The sequence below is a fragment of the Elephas maximus genome, chromosome 11 (assembly GCF_024166365.1).
Source record: "Elephas maximus indicus isolate mEleMax1 chromosome 11, mEleMax1 primary haplotype, whole genome shotgun sequence".
Taxonomy (NCBI): Eukaryota; Metazoa; Chordata; class Mammalia; order Proboscidea; family Elephantidae; genus Elephas; species Elephas maximus.
This window is the reverse complement of record NC_064829.1, coordinates 20,192,510-20,205,741: the sequence shown is the minus strand read 5'-3', so window position 1 is coordinate 20,205,741 and position 13,232 is coordinate 20,192,510. Positions and strand designations below refer to the sequence as shown.

The 13,232-nt window shown below is 49.2% G+C and overlaps 1 protein-coding gene across 2 annotated transcripts in view; it reads right to left on the bottom strand.

Annotated features, from left to right (window-relative positions):
• Positions 1 to 13,232, bottom strand: part of EMILIN2 (elastin microfibril interfacer 2) — a 60,963-nt gene that overhangs the window by 4,539 nt on the left and 43,192 nt on the right. Inside the window, exons 5-6 of one of the 2 annotated variants that reach the window (XM_049901055.1) lie at positions 3,348 to 3,752; positions 741 to 773 (exon numbers count right to left, since the gene is read on the bottom strand). In XM_049901055.1, the coding sequence (XP_049757012.1) occupies positions 741 to 773; positions 3,348 to 3,752 (438 nt within the window). The remainder of the gene's footprint in view (positions 1 to 740; positions 774 to 3,347; positions 3,753 to 13,232) is intronic. The other variant, XM_049901056.1, reaches the window with a different exon arrangement.

Here is a 13,232-nt window from a genome sequence, read left to right as displayed (position 1 = left end):
AGACTGTATGAGATAGACTCTGTGTGTATGTGAAAAAGTGTGTGTATGAGCCGTGAGTGAGAGAAACTATGTGAGAGACTGTGTGTAAGATAGACTGTGTGAGATTCTATTTGTGTGTGAGAGAGACCCTGTGTGAGATAGACTGGGTGTGTGAGAAACTGAGAGAAATTCTGTGTGTAAAAGATTGTGTGTGTGTGTGTGGAGACAGAAATACTGTATGTGAGAGATTGACTCTGAATGTGAGGCTGTGTGAGGGGTAGGAGCGTTTGTGTGTGGGACCGTGTGTGACATGTATGTATATATGTGTATGTGTATGTGTGTGTGTGTGTGTGTATACGTGTGGTTAGAGGGACAGCGGGGGCGGGGGCAGACAGGGAGTAGGTAATAGGAATAATTTAGGGAGCTGCTTAACTTATTGATAAACCAATAAAACCTGGACACCAGGAAACTCATCAGGGCCAAAGCTGGCAATGAGCTGGGATGATGTATGAAGGAAAATTTCTTGCCATAGACATGACTCTAACTCTATCTGGGGAGCACATCACATCTTGAGGGGTTTGGCCCTCTGCTGTCAGCAGAGGCCCATCCCACTGCCGGTGGGCGGGGAAGGACCTGATGGCAACACCCCCCTCCCTGTGCTAATCGCTCTGATGGAGGAGGCAGGAAATACAGGTGAGGGGCAGAGGCCAACAGGGAGAACTGTTCTCCTGGCCTTGGCCTCTGGCAGGCAGCAGACGTACCTGGGGAGGCTACAGGAGGTGACTTGGGGTAGCCTGAAAAACAAAATGGAGATGGAATGTCAAAATCCTAAATAACAGCTAATTTTTCTGAGCCCCTTTCCTCCCCTGCTCCTCTGTGCTCAAATCAAGTCTTTATTACTAGAGAAACAGACATAGATACAGCAAGGGCACCGACTTTGAGCTGCCTTCCTGGAAACAGGCACGTTTGCACCCACTTCTGCCTGCTTCTTCACTGGCCAGCATATCTTTAGGCAGAGCAGATGGCACAGAGGGAAAGCTGGGTGGGGAGGACGATGGGGAGAAGGAGGATAGGGCACTGGGCCATGGGGCCTCAGCCAGGAAGACTCCAGAGACACACACAGGCCAATGGGCACGTGTGCCCTCTGGGAGCATTATATGTCCATAAGCTTTGCCTCCCCAACTAGGCTTAATGTGGTGTTTGTTCAATAAATAAACAGTAGCTCAACAGAGTAGAAGTACCCAGGGCCCATGGAATGAAGAGAAGACACCTTGCTGTCTTAGGAAAGGTGGCGTATCTGCCCAAGGCCGTGCTGTGGTGACTGCAGTTCAGGGTGGCCAAGGAGGACCAGAGAAAAAGGGAGCTGCTGAAAGAAGGCATGTCTCCTGTCATCTTAGCACTGATTCTGCCCTCCTAACAGGCACAGTGCCTCAGGAACAGGAGTGCACCAGGCCATCACTAACGGCCAACCCCAGCCCTGCCAGAGACTGGTCTGACTCAGAGGGATTGGTGTGTACCCTCCTATGGCAGTGAACATGATCCGCCCCAAACACAGCCATCTGCTTACATATCATAGTGCTAAGGCTCAGTTTCCTCATCTGTAAAGTAGACCTAACACTGACTTCACAGTGTTCTTGGTAAAATTATATGAAACAAAGCAACTGGTTCAGTACCTGGCACACAATGGGAATTACATAAATGCTCGCTCTCTTTTCCTTCTTCCCTTTACTCAGACACCACCACCACTACCATCACCACCACTATCACCAACACTACCACCATACCACCATTCACTACCACCATCACCACCACTACCACCACCACCATCACCAACACTACCACCATTCACGACCACCACTACCACCATCACCATCACCACTACCACTACCACCATACCATCACCACCACCACTACCACCATCACCATCACCACTACCAACACCACCATCACCACCACCACTACCATATCACTACCACCATACCATCATCACCACCACCACCACCAACACTACCATCATACCATCACCACCACCACCACTACCAACACTACCATCATACCACCATCACCACCACCACTACCACCATACCACTATCGCCACCGCCATCACCACTACCAACACTATCACCATCATCACCATCACAACCACCATACCACCACCACCACTGTCAACACTACCATCATACCACCATCACCACCACCACCATTCCCCACCACCACTACTGCCATACCACTATCACCACCACCATCACCTCTACCAACACTACCACCATATCACCATCATCACCATCACAACCACCATACCACCATCATCACCATCACAACCACCACCACCACTACCACCATCACCATTACCACTAACAACACTACCATCACACCACCATTACTACCATACCACTACCACCATACCATCACCACCACCACTACCACCATCACCAATACCAACACTACCATCATACCACCATCACCACCACCACACCACTACCACCATACCACCACCACCATCACCATCACCACTACCACCATCACCACAACCAACACTACCATCACACCACCATCACCACCACCACACCACTACCACCATACCACCACCACCATCACCATCACCACTACCACCATCACCACAACCAACACTACCATCACACCACCATCACCACCACCACACCACTACCACCATACCACCACCACCATCACCATCACCACTACCACCATCACCACCACCAACACTACCACCATACCACCATACCACCATCACCACCGCCACATTGGCATGGTGTTGACATTCACAGCTTGCATTGAGCACTTCCTAGCCAAGCGCTGAGTTAAGCTTTTCTTGCTTCATCCTCACAATAACTCCCTGAGGTATCACTATTATCCTAACTTGGCAGCTGAAGAAACTGAGCCTTGGGGAGTTTAGGAAGCTACCCCAGGTCACAAAGCTTGTGAATGATACACTGGGATTTGAACCAGGGCCTCTTGCTTAACTGTTCTGATGTGTTGCCCGCCTTTGCTACTAAACAAGCTCCCCATACACATGTGGTTTCCCAAGGGTCCCTTCCTGCTAGGAAGACAAATGGGCTGCCCCTGTGGCTGCGGTGCTCCAGCCCACCGGTAATTGTATTTCTAAGTGTGACTTACTGTACTGCCCCTAGAGCGCCCCAGTCTCTGGGTATTTGATTGGCGAGAACTGGTCTCTCAAGTCCTCAGCACCCTGGGAAAGCTAGGTTTCGGAACTTGTTCACCTGGAGGCTGGACCCTGGACCCACGAAGAGCCCCCCAGCTGTGTATCCACACATCTCATAGCCAGGACACCAGGGCCCCTCAGCAGCTCTAGGCTCAGCTGAGCCCAGCTGTGGGTGTAGCTGGCTTACCTGGTGCACCAGCGTAGCCTTCGGAGTTGGGGAAAGGGGCCTGGCCCGTTTGGCCATCCACCCCCTGGGGCAGGCCCCTGCCCGACACGCCCATTCTACCCGGAGGCCCAGCCTCTCCCGTCTCCATGATGACCCCCGTGGACCCAGGCAGCAAGGGCAGCCCTGTCCAGCCGGGCCATGCTGGCGGGGGCAGCATCTCTTCAGGGGGCTGTGGCGACAGGGGCCTCTTGGGCAGCACGGGGCGCTGTCCAGGGTCCTCGGGAGGTGGCAGGCTGCTGGGCCTCGGCAGCGGAGCAGGGGTCAGCTCCGGGTGAGCCGGTTTGGTGGGGCCCTTGGCCAGCCTGCCCGGTGTCTGTGGGCCCTTCCTGTGGGGCGGAGGCTGGACCACTTCGGGAGGCTCCTCTGCTGCACATTTGGAAAGTAGGAAGAAATAAACACACAGGGTTAAAAATCTCAGCCTCACTGCTCAGTCACAGGTCCCTTCGTGCAACCTTGGTGAGGCTTGAGTCCCTGTGTCATGTGACAAACTCAGCAGCATCAACTAAGTCATTCCACATCGCCCCTCCAGGAAACACTCTAGCAGCCCCGACTGCAGGGAGCTGCCGAGAGGCCCGGGGGGGCAGGGAGGAGAGTTTTGGCTTCTCTGTCTACACAGGCAGTTGCACTCTCCAAAACAGCATCATTCTTGCTGCCAGTGCCCCACATTTCCAGATGTCACTGCACAATGATACCACAGATGTATCACAAATTACCTAAAGGAGCCTGATCCCACTGACTTTCATTCAGTTTCTAAAACAAGCTAGTCTCAGGGGCCCTTGGTCTTACAAACTGGCTGCTGAGGGACTGCTGGTGGAGACAAGCCATGGAGTTGGGGCTCAGGTGCAGACCCGGAAGGGGCTGCAATGCCCCACTCCTCTCGCCAAGGCCCCCAAACCACCAAATGAGGGAATTTCCAGCGGAGAAACCTGATTCACATTTCCCTGCTTTCTTGGAATGGCAGCCATGACACAACCAGGAAGCTGCCACCCTTTCCTCCTCTAAATATGTTCCTGGAAGCCCTAAGCCATCTAAAAATAACTGGGACTGGTCGCTATGAGTCAGAATCGACAGCAACGGGTTTTTGGTTTTGTTTTTGGTCCAGATACTGCTCTCCGAGTGAAATACCACCCACCTACTCGCTCTGCTGTGGTAACGGCAATGTCCCCAAGGTTCAAAGCTATAAAATCATGACCCAGAAAAATCAGTGATTGCATTTTCAGCACATGTCTAGTTTTTTTTTAATTCGCTTAAGGTAAACATGACAGATTAAAAATATACAGGCGGTTCCTGGGTAACGAACGTCCAACTTATGGACAATGTGTACTTAGCCTTTCATGTTACGTAAATTTGCCCTCACTTTGAAACAACTGAACCAACCTCTACTCACAAAAAATTCATCGCAATCATCTCCACTTGCTTCACGTACAGTTTTTAAATTCTTGAAAATGCTCCAAGCCTTTTCTTGCACTAAAGTAAGGCTTAATAAGAGCCATGTGCACCCGTTCCAACTTACCTACAAATTCTTAAAGGCACACTTAGGACCGGATCTCATTGGTGATGGAGACTGTTTGTACTCCACCTTCGTCACAGAACCAGGTCAAAGGGAGACTGTTTCTCAAACAGCCTTCCTTAACCAGAGTTCCACAAGAGAACTAAACCCTCCAGAAAATGATTTGAGAGATCACTCTCTCAATTCCTCAAGGATGGTACATAGCTAATGGCATTCTAGATGTAGAGAAGGGGTGTTAATTCATTCTATACAATGGCCGCCTTAAGGCACTGGGCCTTAATTCTCTTTAGGACCCTGGCTGAGAAGGGCTGGGTCTAGACAGAAAAACTGAGGCAGAGGGACTCCAGACTTGAGGATACCAGCCATAGCGGAGGGCAAGGGTGAGACACCAGTCTGAAAACATTAAGTCAAAGTTTGCATGCTTGTTTATACCTCAGGTAGGAGATAGGAGGATTCATCAAACTGACCCTACAGTGGAGACCACAGTCATGAATTTCCACTGAATACCTCACCATTAAATGTGAACAGTTAAGGATCACCTGACATATAAGGAAAGCCTCCAGTATGAATGACAGAGACCAAAACAAACCATGCAACCAAGGAAAAGGAATTCAGAAGAAACACACACAACGTAAGAAAACAAACATGTAATATTCTCAGAGAAACAGGCACTGCATCCAAAATGCAGGAAGAGATTGCTATAAAAAAAGGGATAATCACACAACAAGGATGGGCCTTTGCTAAGGAAAAATATGGTTGCCAAAGGAAGAAAATGAAGCAAAAAGATTAGTAGATAAAAATCAAGGGAATATTTCAGAATGCAGAACAAGCAGACAAAATGATGAACAATATAGGGAAAGCCATAAGAAAACAGAGGGGTGATCCGGGAAGTCTTTCCAGAAAAAGAGATAAGAAAAACTGGGGTGTGGGTCATAGGAGGGTAAGGCAAGAATTATTAAAAAAAAAAAAAAAAAAGTTTCCAGAATTGAGGAAAGTGAAAAATTCCAGCACAATTAATGAATTAAAAAAAAAAAAACAAAAAACGAAGGCACGTTCAGAACGCTGAGGATAAAGAGAAGACCCTACAAGCTTTCAGGGGAAAAAAAAGTCACTTCAAGTCAGAATAGCATCATTCAGTTTCTCAACAATAATATCAGAAAGCAGAAAACAAGAGAAAAAGTATCTTCAAATTTTGAGGTAATATTATTACAAACTCTGAATTCTGTACCCCGCCAAAATATCCATCAATTATTAGAGTAGAATAAAAAGACATTTTCTGACCTGCAATATTTAAAACAAACAAGCAAAAACTATCTTCCAAAGACCCTCTCTTAAAAAGCTATTGGAAACGTGTTCCACCGGGCGTAACCCATGAAGAGAGAGACGTGGAGTAAAGAAAAGGGTCTAACAGACCTGAGATGGGTTGAAGAAATTTCTCAGACAGTGGTGAGGAAGTTCCAGATTGAAAGCCTCATAGGAAATTTGGGGGGTGGGGGTGGAGGAAAACAGTCTAGATTGGATCAAGGGAGAGAGAGAACTCCAGGAAGGGGGCCATCAATTAAAAAAAGAGAGACCTGATACATTTTATGGTAAAGAAAATTGTATTGAGAGACTGTTGGAGGGTAGGAAGAATTCAAAACACATATATAAAATTTAAGCAAATAATAATGCAACACTACTATGAATTCAGAGAAAAGTACCATAATCATAGAAAGCTATTTAGCTCATGATCATAGCAGGAGCATTTAATTGATTTATCATGATACGACTATACCGGGAACTGGCAGGAAGGAAAAGTAGGGCGAGACATAAGCGAGCCCATACACAATGCCTGAAGCTGATAAATCAGCTAGAAAGATGGAGGTAAATATCAGGGGAAAGCAACAGAAGAGCTAGTAGCTGCCTTTGGGGAGTGAGAAAGGTGAGGGGGGGACAAGAAGTGGGTGGCAGGGGCGGCTGGTGTGCATTATAAGCTTCTCAGCATTGCTTTACTTCTTAAACTAGGTGTGCAGTATTTTTATAAAAACTAATTGTAGAAGTCATTCACTAAGGCTAGCGTCTACCCTTTCTCTTTACTCGAGTCATGCTTGAGTCTAATCTTTCTTCTTTCTCCTCCCTCCCCTCGCTGGCTTCTTTTTAGCCTACAAACAAGTTTATGTGGCTCCATCCAAAATGTAAAAATAAAACATACTTTTCCTCATTCCTACAACCCTTAGTGAATTATAACTGACCAAATCCCTTAAAATAGCATAGTACAGGCCCTCCAACTGGTCCATATTTTTTTCAAATCAGCCCTCTCTGAAATCTACTGTCATTCTCTCAGTCACCCATCCAGGCACTTAGAGTCCTATTTTATTCCTGGCTCTTCTCTGCCCCCATCTCTCTCTCTTTCACACACACACATGCACACACACACACACACACACACACCCATCTGTGGCTAAGTCCAGCAGATTTCTAATTTCGAAATATCTCTTGGGTCTCTTCCTTCGCACCGTTTACAGAAAGCATTCTAATCATATTATTCCCTGCTCAAAAATCTTCCATTGTTTCCCCGGCTGATAAAGTCAAACTGAGCCTCCTCTATCTGGCATTCAGGGTCCTCCACCACCCTCCCTACCTTACTTCACAGCCTTCAGTAGGCTCACTCGTGCCCAGCTCTGATCTTTCTCCACATTGTGGCTTTGCTTCTGCTCTTCATGCACCTAAAATGGCCTCTTCTGGCCCCCTCCTGAGAGAGCCAGCACCACCCTTGAAGTCCCAGCTCAAATACCACCTTCTTCTGGAAGCCGCCTGAGATCTGCCTAGTAGGGCTTGGGCAACCCCATCTCTGGACCATGAAGCTCTTGCGGCATCTAGGGGCACTTCTCATGTTTTGTATCTTTCCTCTCTTGTTGAATTGTGGTACTGGGGGCAGAATTTAAATTATCTTTTATCCCCAGGACTTGGCACAGGGTCTGGCACATGACATGGATCAGTGTGTTTGCTGAATAAAAGTGGCTAAAAGAATGAGTTACTATGGACCACACCCCAAATCCTGCAGGCATCCTTATTCTGCAACAGTGACTGCCTCCCTGGGGTCCTGTCAGGGAGGTCCTGGCACAGACAGGGCATGGTGGCTCTCTGTGTTAAACACACCATTCCCTCAGTGCCTAGGCTCGCCGAACCAAGCCGAAGGCAGAGGAAAAAGAACTAACAAATATATTAGGAGAGCCAGGTATCCTCAACTAGTCTCCGTGGGGCAGCCCTCTGAGTGCTGTGAGAACCCAATGCCCCCAAAGGCCAGTTACCAGTTAAGTCATATGCAAGACAACAAGAAAAAGGCTGTGCCTGGTTCAGAGGGCTCCTGCCTCCAGCCCTGCTTCTCCCAGCCGACGCTCACCCGCAGCACCCGTGGTGTTTCTCGTGTACACACTTGTTACAAATGCTAACCAAGACTGTACAGCATCGGGCTCTTTCTGGAAGGATAACTCTCTGGCAGTCGACTGCTTTCTGAACGGCACATATGTTTCTAATTCAGAGAGTGACCATCTGAACTGCACTCTTCATATGAGCCAAGCACTGTTGCTCCCCGTGTGTTTTAATGCCTGCGAAAGGGTAAAGCAGTGGGTTGCAGATCACACCCCATGATATTGTCAGAGGGGGTAGCACCAAAATGACCCCAGGGTCTGCTGTGGCAGTGGTGGGCGGGCCAGTGCTGGGAGAGGGGCTGCCAGTGACATCAGTAGGGTTGGTGTTACCATCACTCAGTGTGGTAACTCGTCATCACCCCCCCCCCCCGATCTCTTCCTCCCCCTACTTCACCAACCAGTCAGGGTGTGGGTGGCTGGGCCTCGGTGCCTGCCATTGGGTGGACAGGAGGGTCTCTGCCTTGGCCAGTAGGAGAGGGGAGGAGCTGGGGGAGCTGTAGGGTGGGGCGGCCGGTGAGGGGGAGTGCGGGGGGAGGGTGACCACGAGTTACTGCACTGGCTGACACCAGCCTTAGTGGTACCACTGGGGTAAGGAGCAGATCAGCCATATGTTTGCTTGCTCTTGGTCCTGGGACCTGCCGCACAGCCTACGTGGGTGGTGCCCCTGGGAGGGTCGGGCAAGCCCCCCACTATACCCAAATAAATATTAAAGGCTACTCCCTTTCCTTTTAAAGTTTTTATCACTGAAACAAAGAACTTTCTAAGAAAACCCCAAAAACTCATGAGGCTCATGTGCTAAGAATGCATGTTTTCCCACTGATTAACACCCTATCTCCAGTTACTGGAGCCTGGCTTTCTTTGTCTCCTCCCACAGCCAGCCAGGAACCCTGCATTCACCAGGTACCGCTAGGCCCTGGGGCTGTGGGAGGGCCAGCCAGCATGTCCGTGGGGGCAGGTGGTTCAGGGGTAGAATTCTCTCCTGCCATCAGGAGGCCCGGGCTCCATTCCGGCCAGTGGACCTCCAGCACAGTCACTACCCGTTTGTTGGTGGAGGCTTGTGTGTTGCTGTGATGCTGAAGAGGTTTCAGCAGAGCCTCCAGGCTAAGACTAGGAAGAAAGGCCTGATGACCCGTTTCTAAAAATCAGCCAATGTAAACCCTGTGGATCACAACAGTGATCATGAGGGCGGAACAGGACCAGGCAGGGTTTTGTTCTGTTCCTCATGGGGTCGCCATGAGTTGGGCTGCTAACAATAATAACAACAGCATGTACCTGGCCACCAAGTGGTGTCTTGTCACAGAACAAGAGGCTGTGGGGCTTCTTATTTGAGACCTGGCTATGGGAAAGCCGCAGAAACCTCCTGAATTATCAACCATGGCATGGTAGTTAAGAGCTCAAGCTGCTAACCAAAAGGTCAGCAGTTTGAATCCACCAGGTGCTCCTTGGAAACCTACTCTTTCCTGTAGGGTCATGATGAGTTGGAAACAACTCCATGGCAATGGGTTTGGGGTATTCTTTTTATTCCTACAGTGCCCTCCTGCTGGCCAGACAGACGAGGTGGCACTCTGCTAATGGTAAAACACTTTATAAATGCCAAGTGCAATTTATGAGATGTGGATAAAGGTAAAATCTAATCTGCCCGGGCCCCAGAGGGTGCACCTACAGACCAAACGCTGAAACTGTACAAGTATTTTAAAGAAGTCGATGGAGACTTCAGACTAACAAGGAAATCCAGCCAAAGGCTGTGGAGGCCTGTGGGGGCCTGAGCCTGGGTATAAGATGGCTCTCCTAGGGGATTACCACGCTGAGGGCAGAGTTCAAGTCCCTGGGAAATGGCCCCAGCAACACTGCCCCAGGAGTGAGAAACACCCAAGCCATCAGGAAATGCAGAGAGAATGGGGCTCCAGTGCTGACCTGGCAGCCAGTGTGAATAAAAAAAGGGCTTCTCCGGCCAAGGGGCTCTCTGATAAGACAGCAAGAGGGAGGGTTGGTGGCCTCAGGAGCTGACAGGTGGACTTTCAGAAGGATGCTCAGGGCTGAGAAGACAATGGACAGGAAATGAAATCGTTCTCCTGACACCACAGGAAGGGAAAGCATGTGTGCCTTGGCAGGGCTCTACTCCAAGCAAATGGCCATCAAAATGCTGTTTCTGGCTTTGGTTGGGATGGAAGAAAAAAGCTCAGGCTTAGAAGAGGAGCACCAAGTAGGCCGAGCTGATTACAGCAGGGACCACAATGACTCTTCCTGGGACAGCAGGGACTGTGTCAGCTGAACCAAGAAAACACAGTCCAGACGTGAACACGGTAACACCCCAAAGAACAGGGCTAAACAGGGAACACTGGTCTAAATTTCCCAAACGTACAAACTAGAGAACACATCTAAATCCACATGGCTTGACTGCATGAGTTACAATTTGGGGCAATACACTGGAACTGGAAAGCCATTTTGCCGTCCCTGAGTCCCAGGGCGAGGGGCTCTCGCCTGGCTGGGCATCAGCATCACTTGGGAACTTTGACTTTTTTTTTTTTTGGTTGAAATTCACAAGCTGATTCTGAAATTTATATGGATATGCAAATGAGGACCTATGCTACCTGATTTTAAAACCTGCTATAAAGTTATGGTAATCAAGGCAGAGAGGGACATCGGTGGTTCAGTGGTAGAATTCTTGCCTTCCGTGCATGAGACCTGGATTCCACTCCTAGCCCACGCACCTCAAGCGCAGCTACCACCCATCTGTCGGGGGAGGTTGGCATGTTGCTACGATGCTGAACACATTTCAGGGGAGCTGGCAGTCTAAGTAGGACTAGGGAGAAAGGCCTGGCAGGCTACTTCTAAAACTCATGGTGATGCCATGTCAGAGTAGGTTGTTTTATGCTTTCTCTTCTCCCTCCCTCCCATGCCTCCCCCCTTCTCTCTGAGCACAGCTTGCCCTGGGTGGCTGTTATTCTCTTGTCTCCAAGGTGGCACTGTCCACGTTGCCTTCTGTCCACTTGAATGGTGTCCTCAGCTCCAGAATGAGAGCTGAGGGGTTATTTTTTTAGTTACAAGTTCCTGGACCTTACCTCATCTCTACCACGTGGGAGCCTCCTGAGTGAGCCCAGGGGTTTGTATGTTTTAAAGCTCCCAGAGGATTCTTCGCAAGCCGCTTGAGAAAGGCTCGGTTCTCAGAACACTGCAGTTCCAAATTCAAGGTGAAGACGGAGGAAAGTGGTTGCTTCTAACACTAACCAAGAGCATGTGGATTTTCAGTTCAGAACTGTCTGAACTTAGGCAGTTTATTTAGCCTCGATATATTTATAAATAGTGGAGTCCATTGTGCTGTCTAGGACCTAAACGGGCTCCAAATCCGGCCAATTTCAAGTTGAGAGCCAAAGCCATAACAATGTTGCTCTGTGCTGCCCTTGCCCTGCCCCGGGCCTTGTAATTACACAGCTATTTGGGTAAGTAGGCTGTGCCTCCTCTTTCCTACAGCACAGCATAAGTTAAACAACTTGATGAAAATGGTATTATTCCCTCCCAACCACTCCTGAATGAAATTTTGTTTCCAGTACAATTAAAATATGATGGAAATTACCCTGAGGCATTAGCAGAAGAGAGTGGGAGAGTTGAGTAAGGAAGTGATACTGCTGTCACTAGACTCTGCTGAAACAGTGTTGTGGCATCTCAGCAAGCTTGCTCCTTCTCGGAAATGTGACACCCGAAAAGAAAGCTTCCCTGTTACATGGATACAGCCCTCTGCCCACCATTCTCCACTGGCGGGAGCCCCAGATTGCTCAATGCCAGCCCCTCCTGCTCTCTCACTCTGAGGCACATGGGAAGCATTTGTGTCTAGTGACGCTCAGCTTCCACGCCAGATGGCCCTTCGCCACCCGTGAACTCAGGAGAAGGGGTGGCACTCAGCCTAGGCACAGCTGATCACACTTGCATTACACCAGAATGGGCTGGAGGCCCAGGCACACAGAGACTCTACTGGTCATCCATGTCTATAGGGGCACGCATGGAGATGCCAAGACCTGCCCTCCCATGGAGCCCGTCAACAGGGCAGGCCACCTCCATGGCCAACCCCACAATGGGTGGACCGGGGCTACTTCGGAAAAGATGCCTGGCAAAAGGAAAGGAAGAGGGAGCCTGGCCATAAGGCTTTGAAGGACCAGTGCTCCCTCCTGTCTTGTGAAAATGGAACTGAGTGCATCCAGGAGCAGAGGGCTAACTCCCTGGCCACACTGAACAGACAAAAGGTCCCAGGAACCTCCTTTTCATTTAGAACCAAAGTTGTTCATGAATGAGGAGCTTCTGATCACTAATGGGTTTGAACACGACATACTGAATGTGAGAGAAGGAAGATTTCTAGGCTTTTTACACTGGCTATCAGATTCCATGTGCAGCCACCATCCGTTCGTCAGTGGGGCTTGTATGTTGCTATGATGCTGAATAGGTTTCGGCAGAGCTTCCAGACCAAGACAGACAAGAAAGAAGGGCCTGGCAATCTGCTGCTGAAAACTGGCCGGTAAAAACCCAGTGGATCACAATGGTCCTATCTGCAGCCAATCATGAGGATAGTGCAGAACTGGGCAGCATTCTGTTCCATTGTACGTGGGGTTGCCATAAGCCAGGGGTCATTTCAGCAGCTGCTAACAACAACAACAACCAGGGCCTTACATTTTTAAATTAAAAAGAAGAAGAAAAAGACAGGGAAAAAGAAAAGACACCCTCTGGCTGTACACAAAATCCCACGGAACAGACCAGAGTCCAGTTCTCAGGACTTGCTCTCCTCCGGTGCCTGGTAGTCTCACAGGCACTCCTCTTCACTTCTCTGTTTACTGAATGGCACAGTGGTGAGGAGCTCAGCTGCAAACCAAAAGGTCGGCAGTTCAAATCCACCAGCTGCTCCTTGGAAACCCTATGGTTCTACTCTGAGTCAGAATC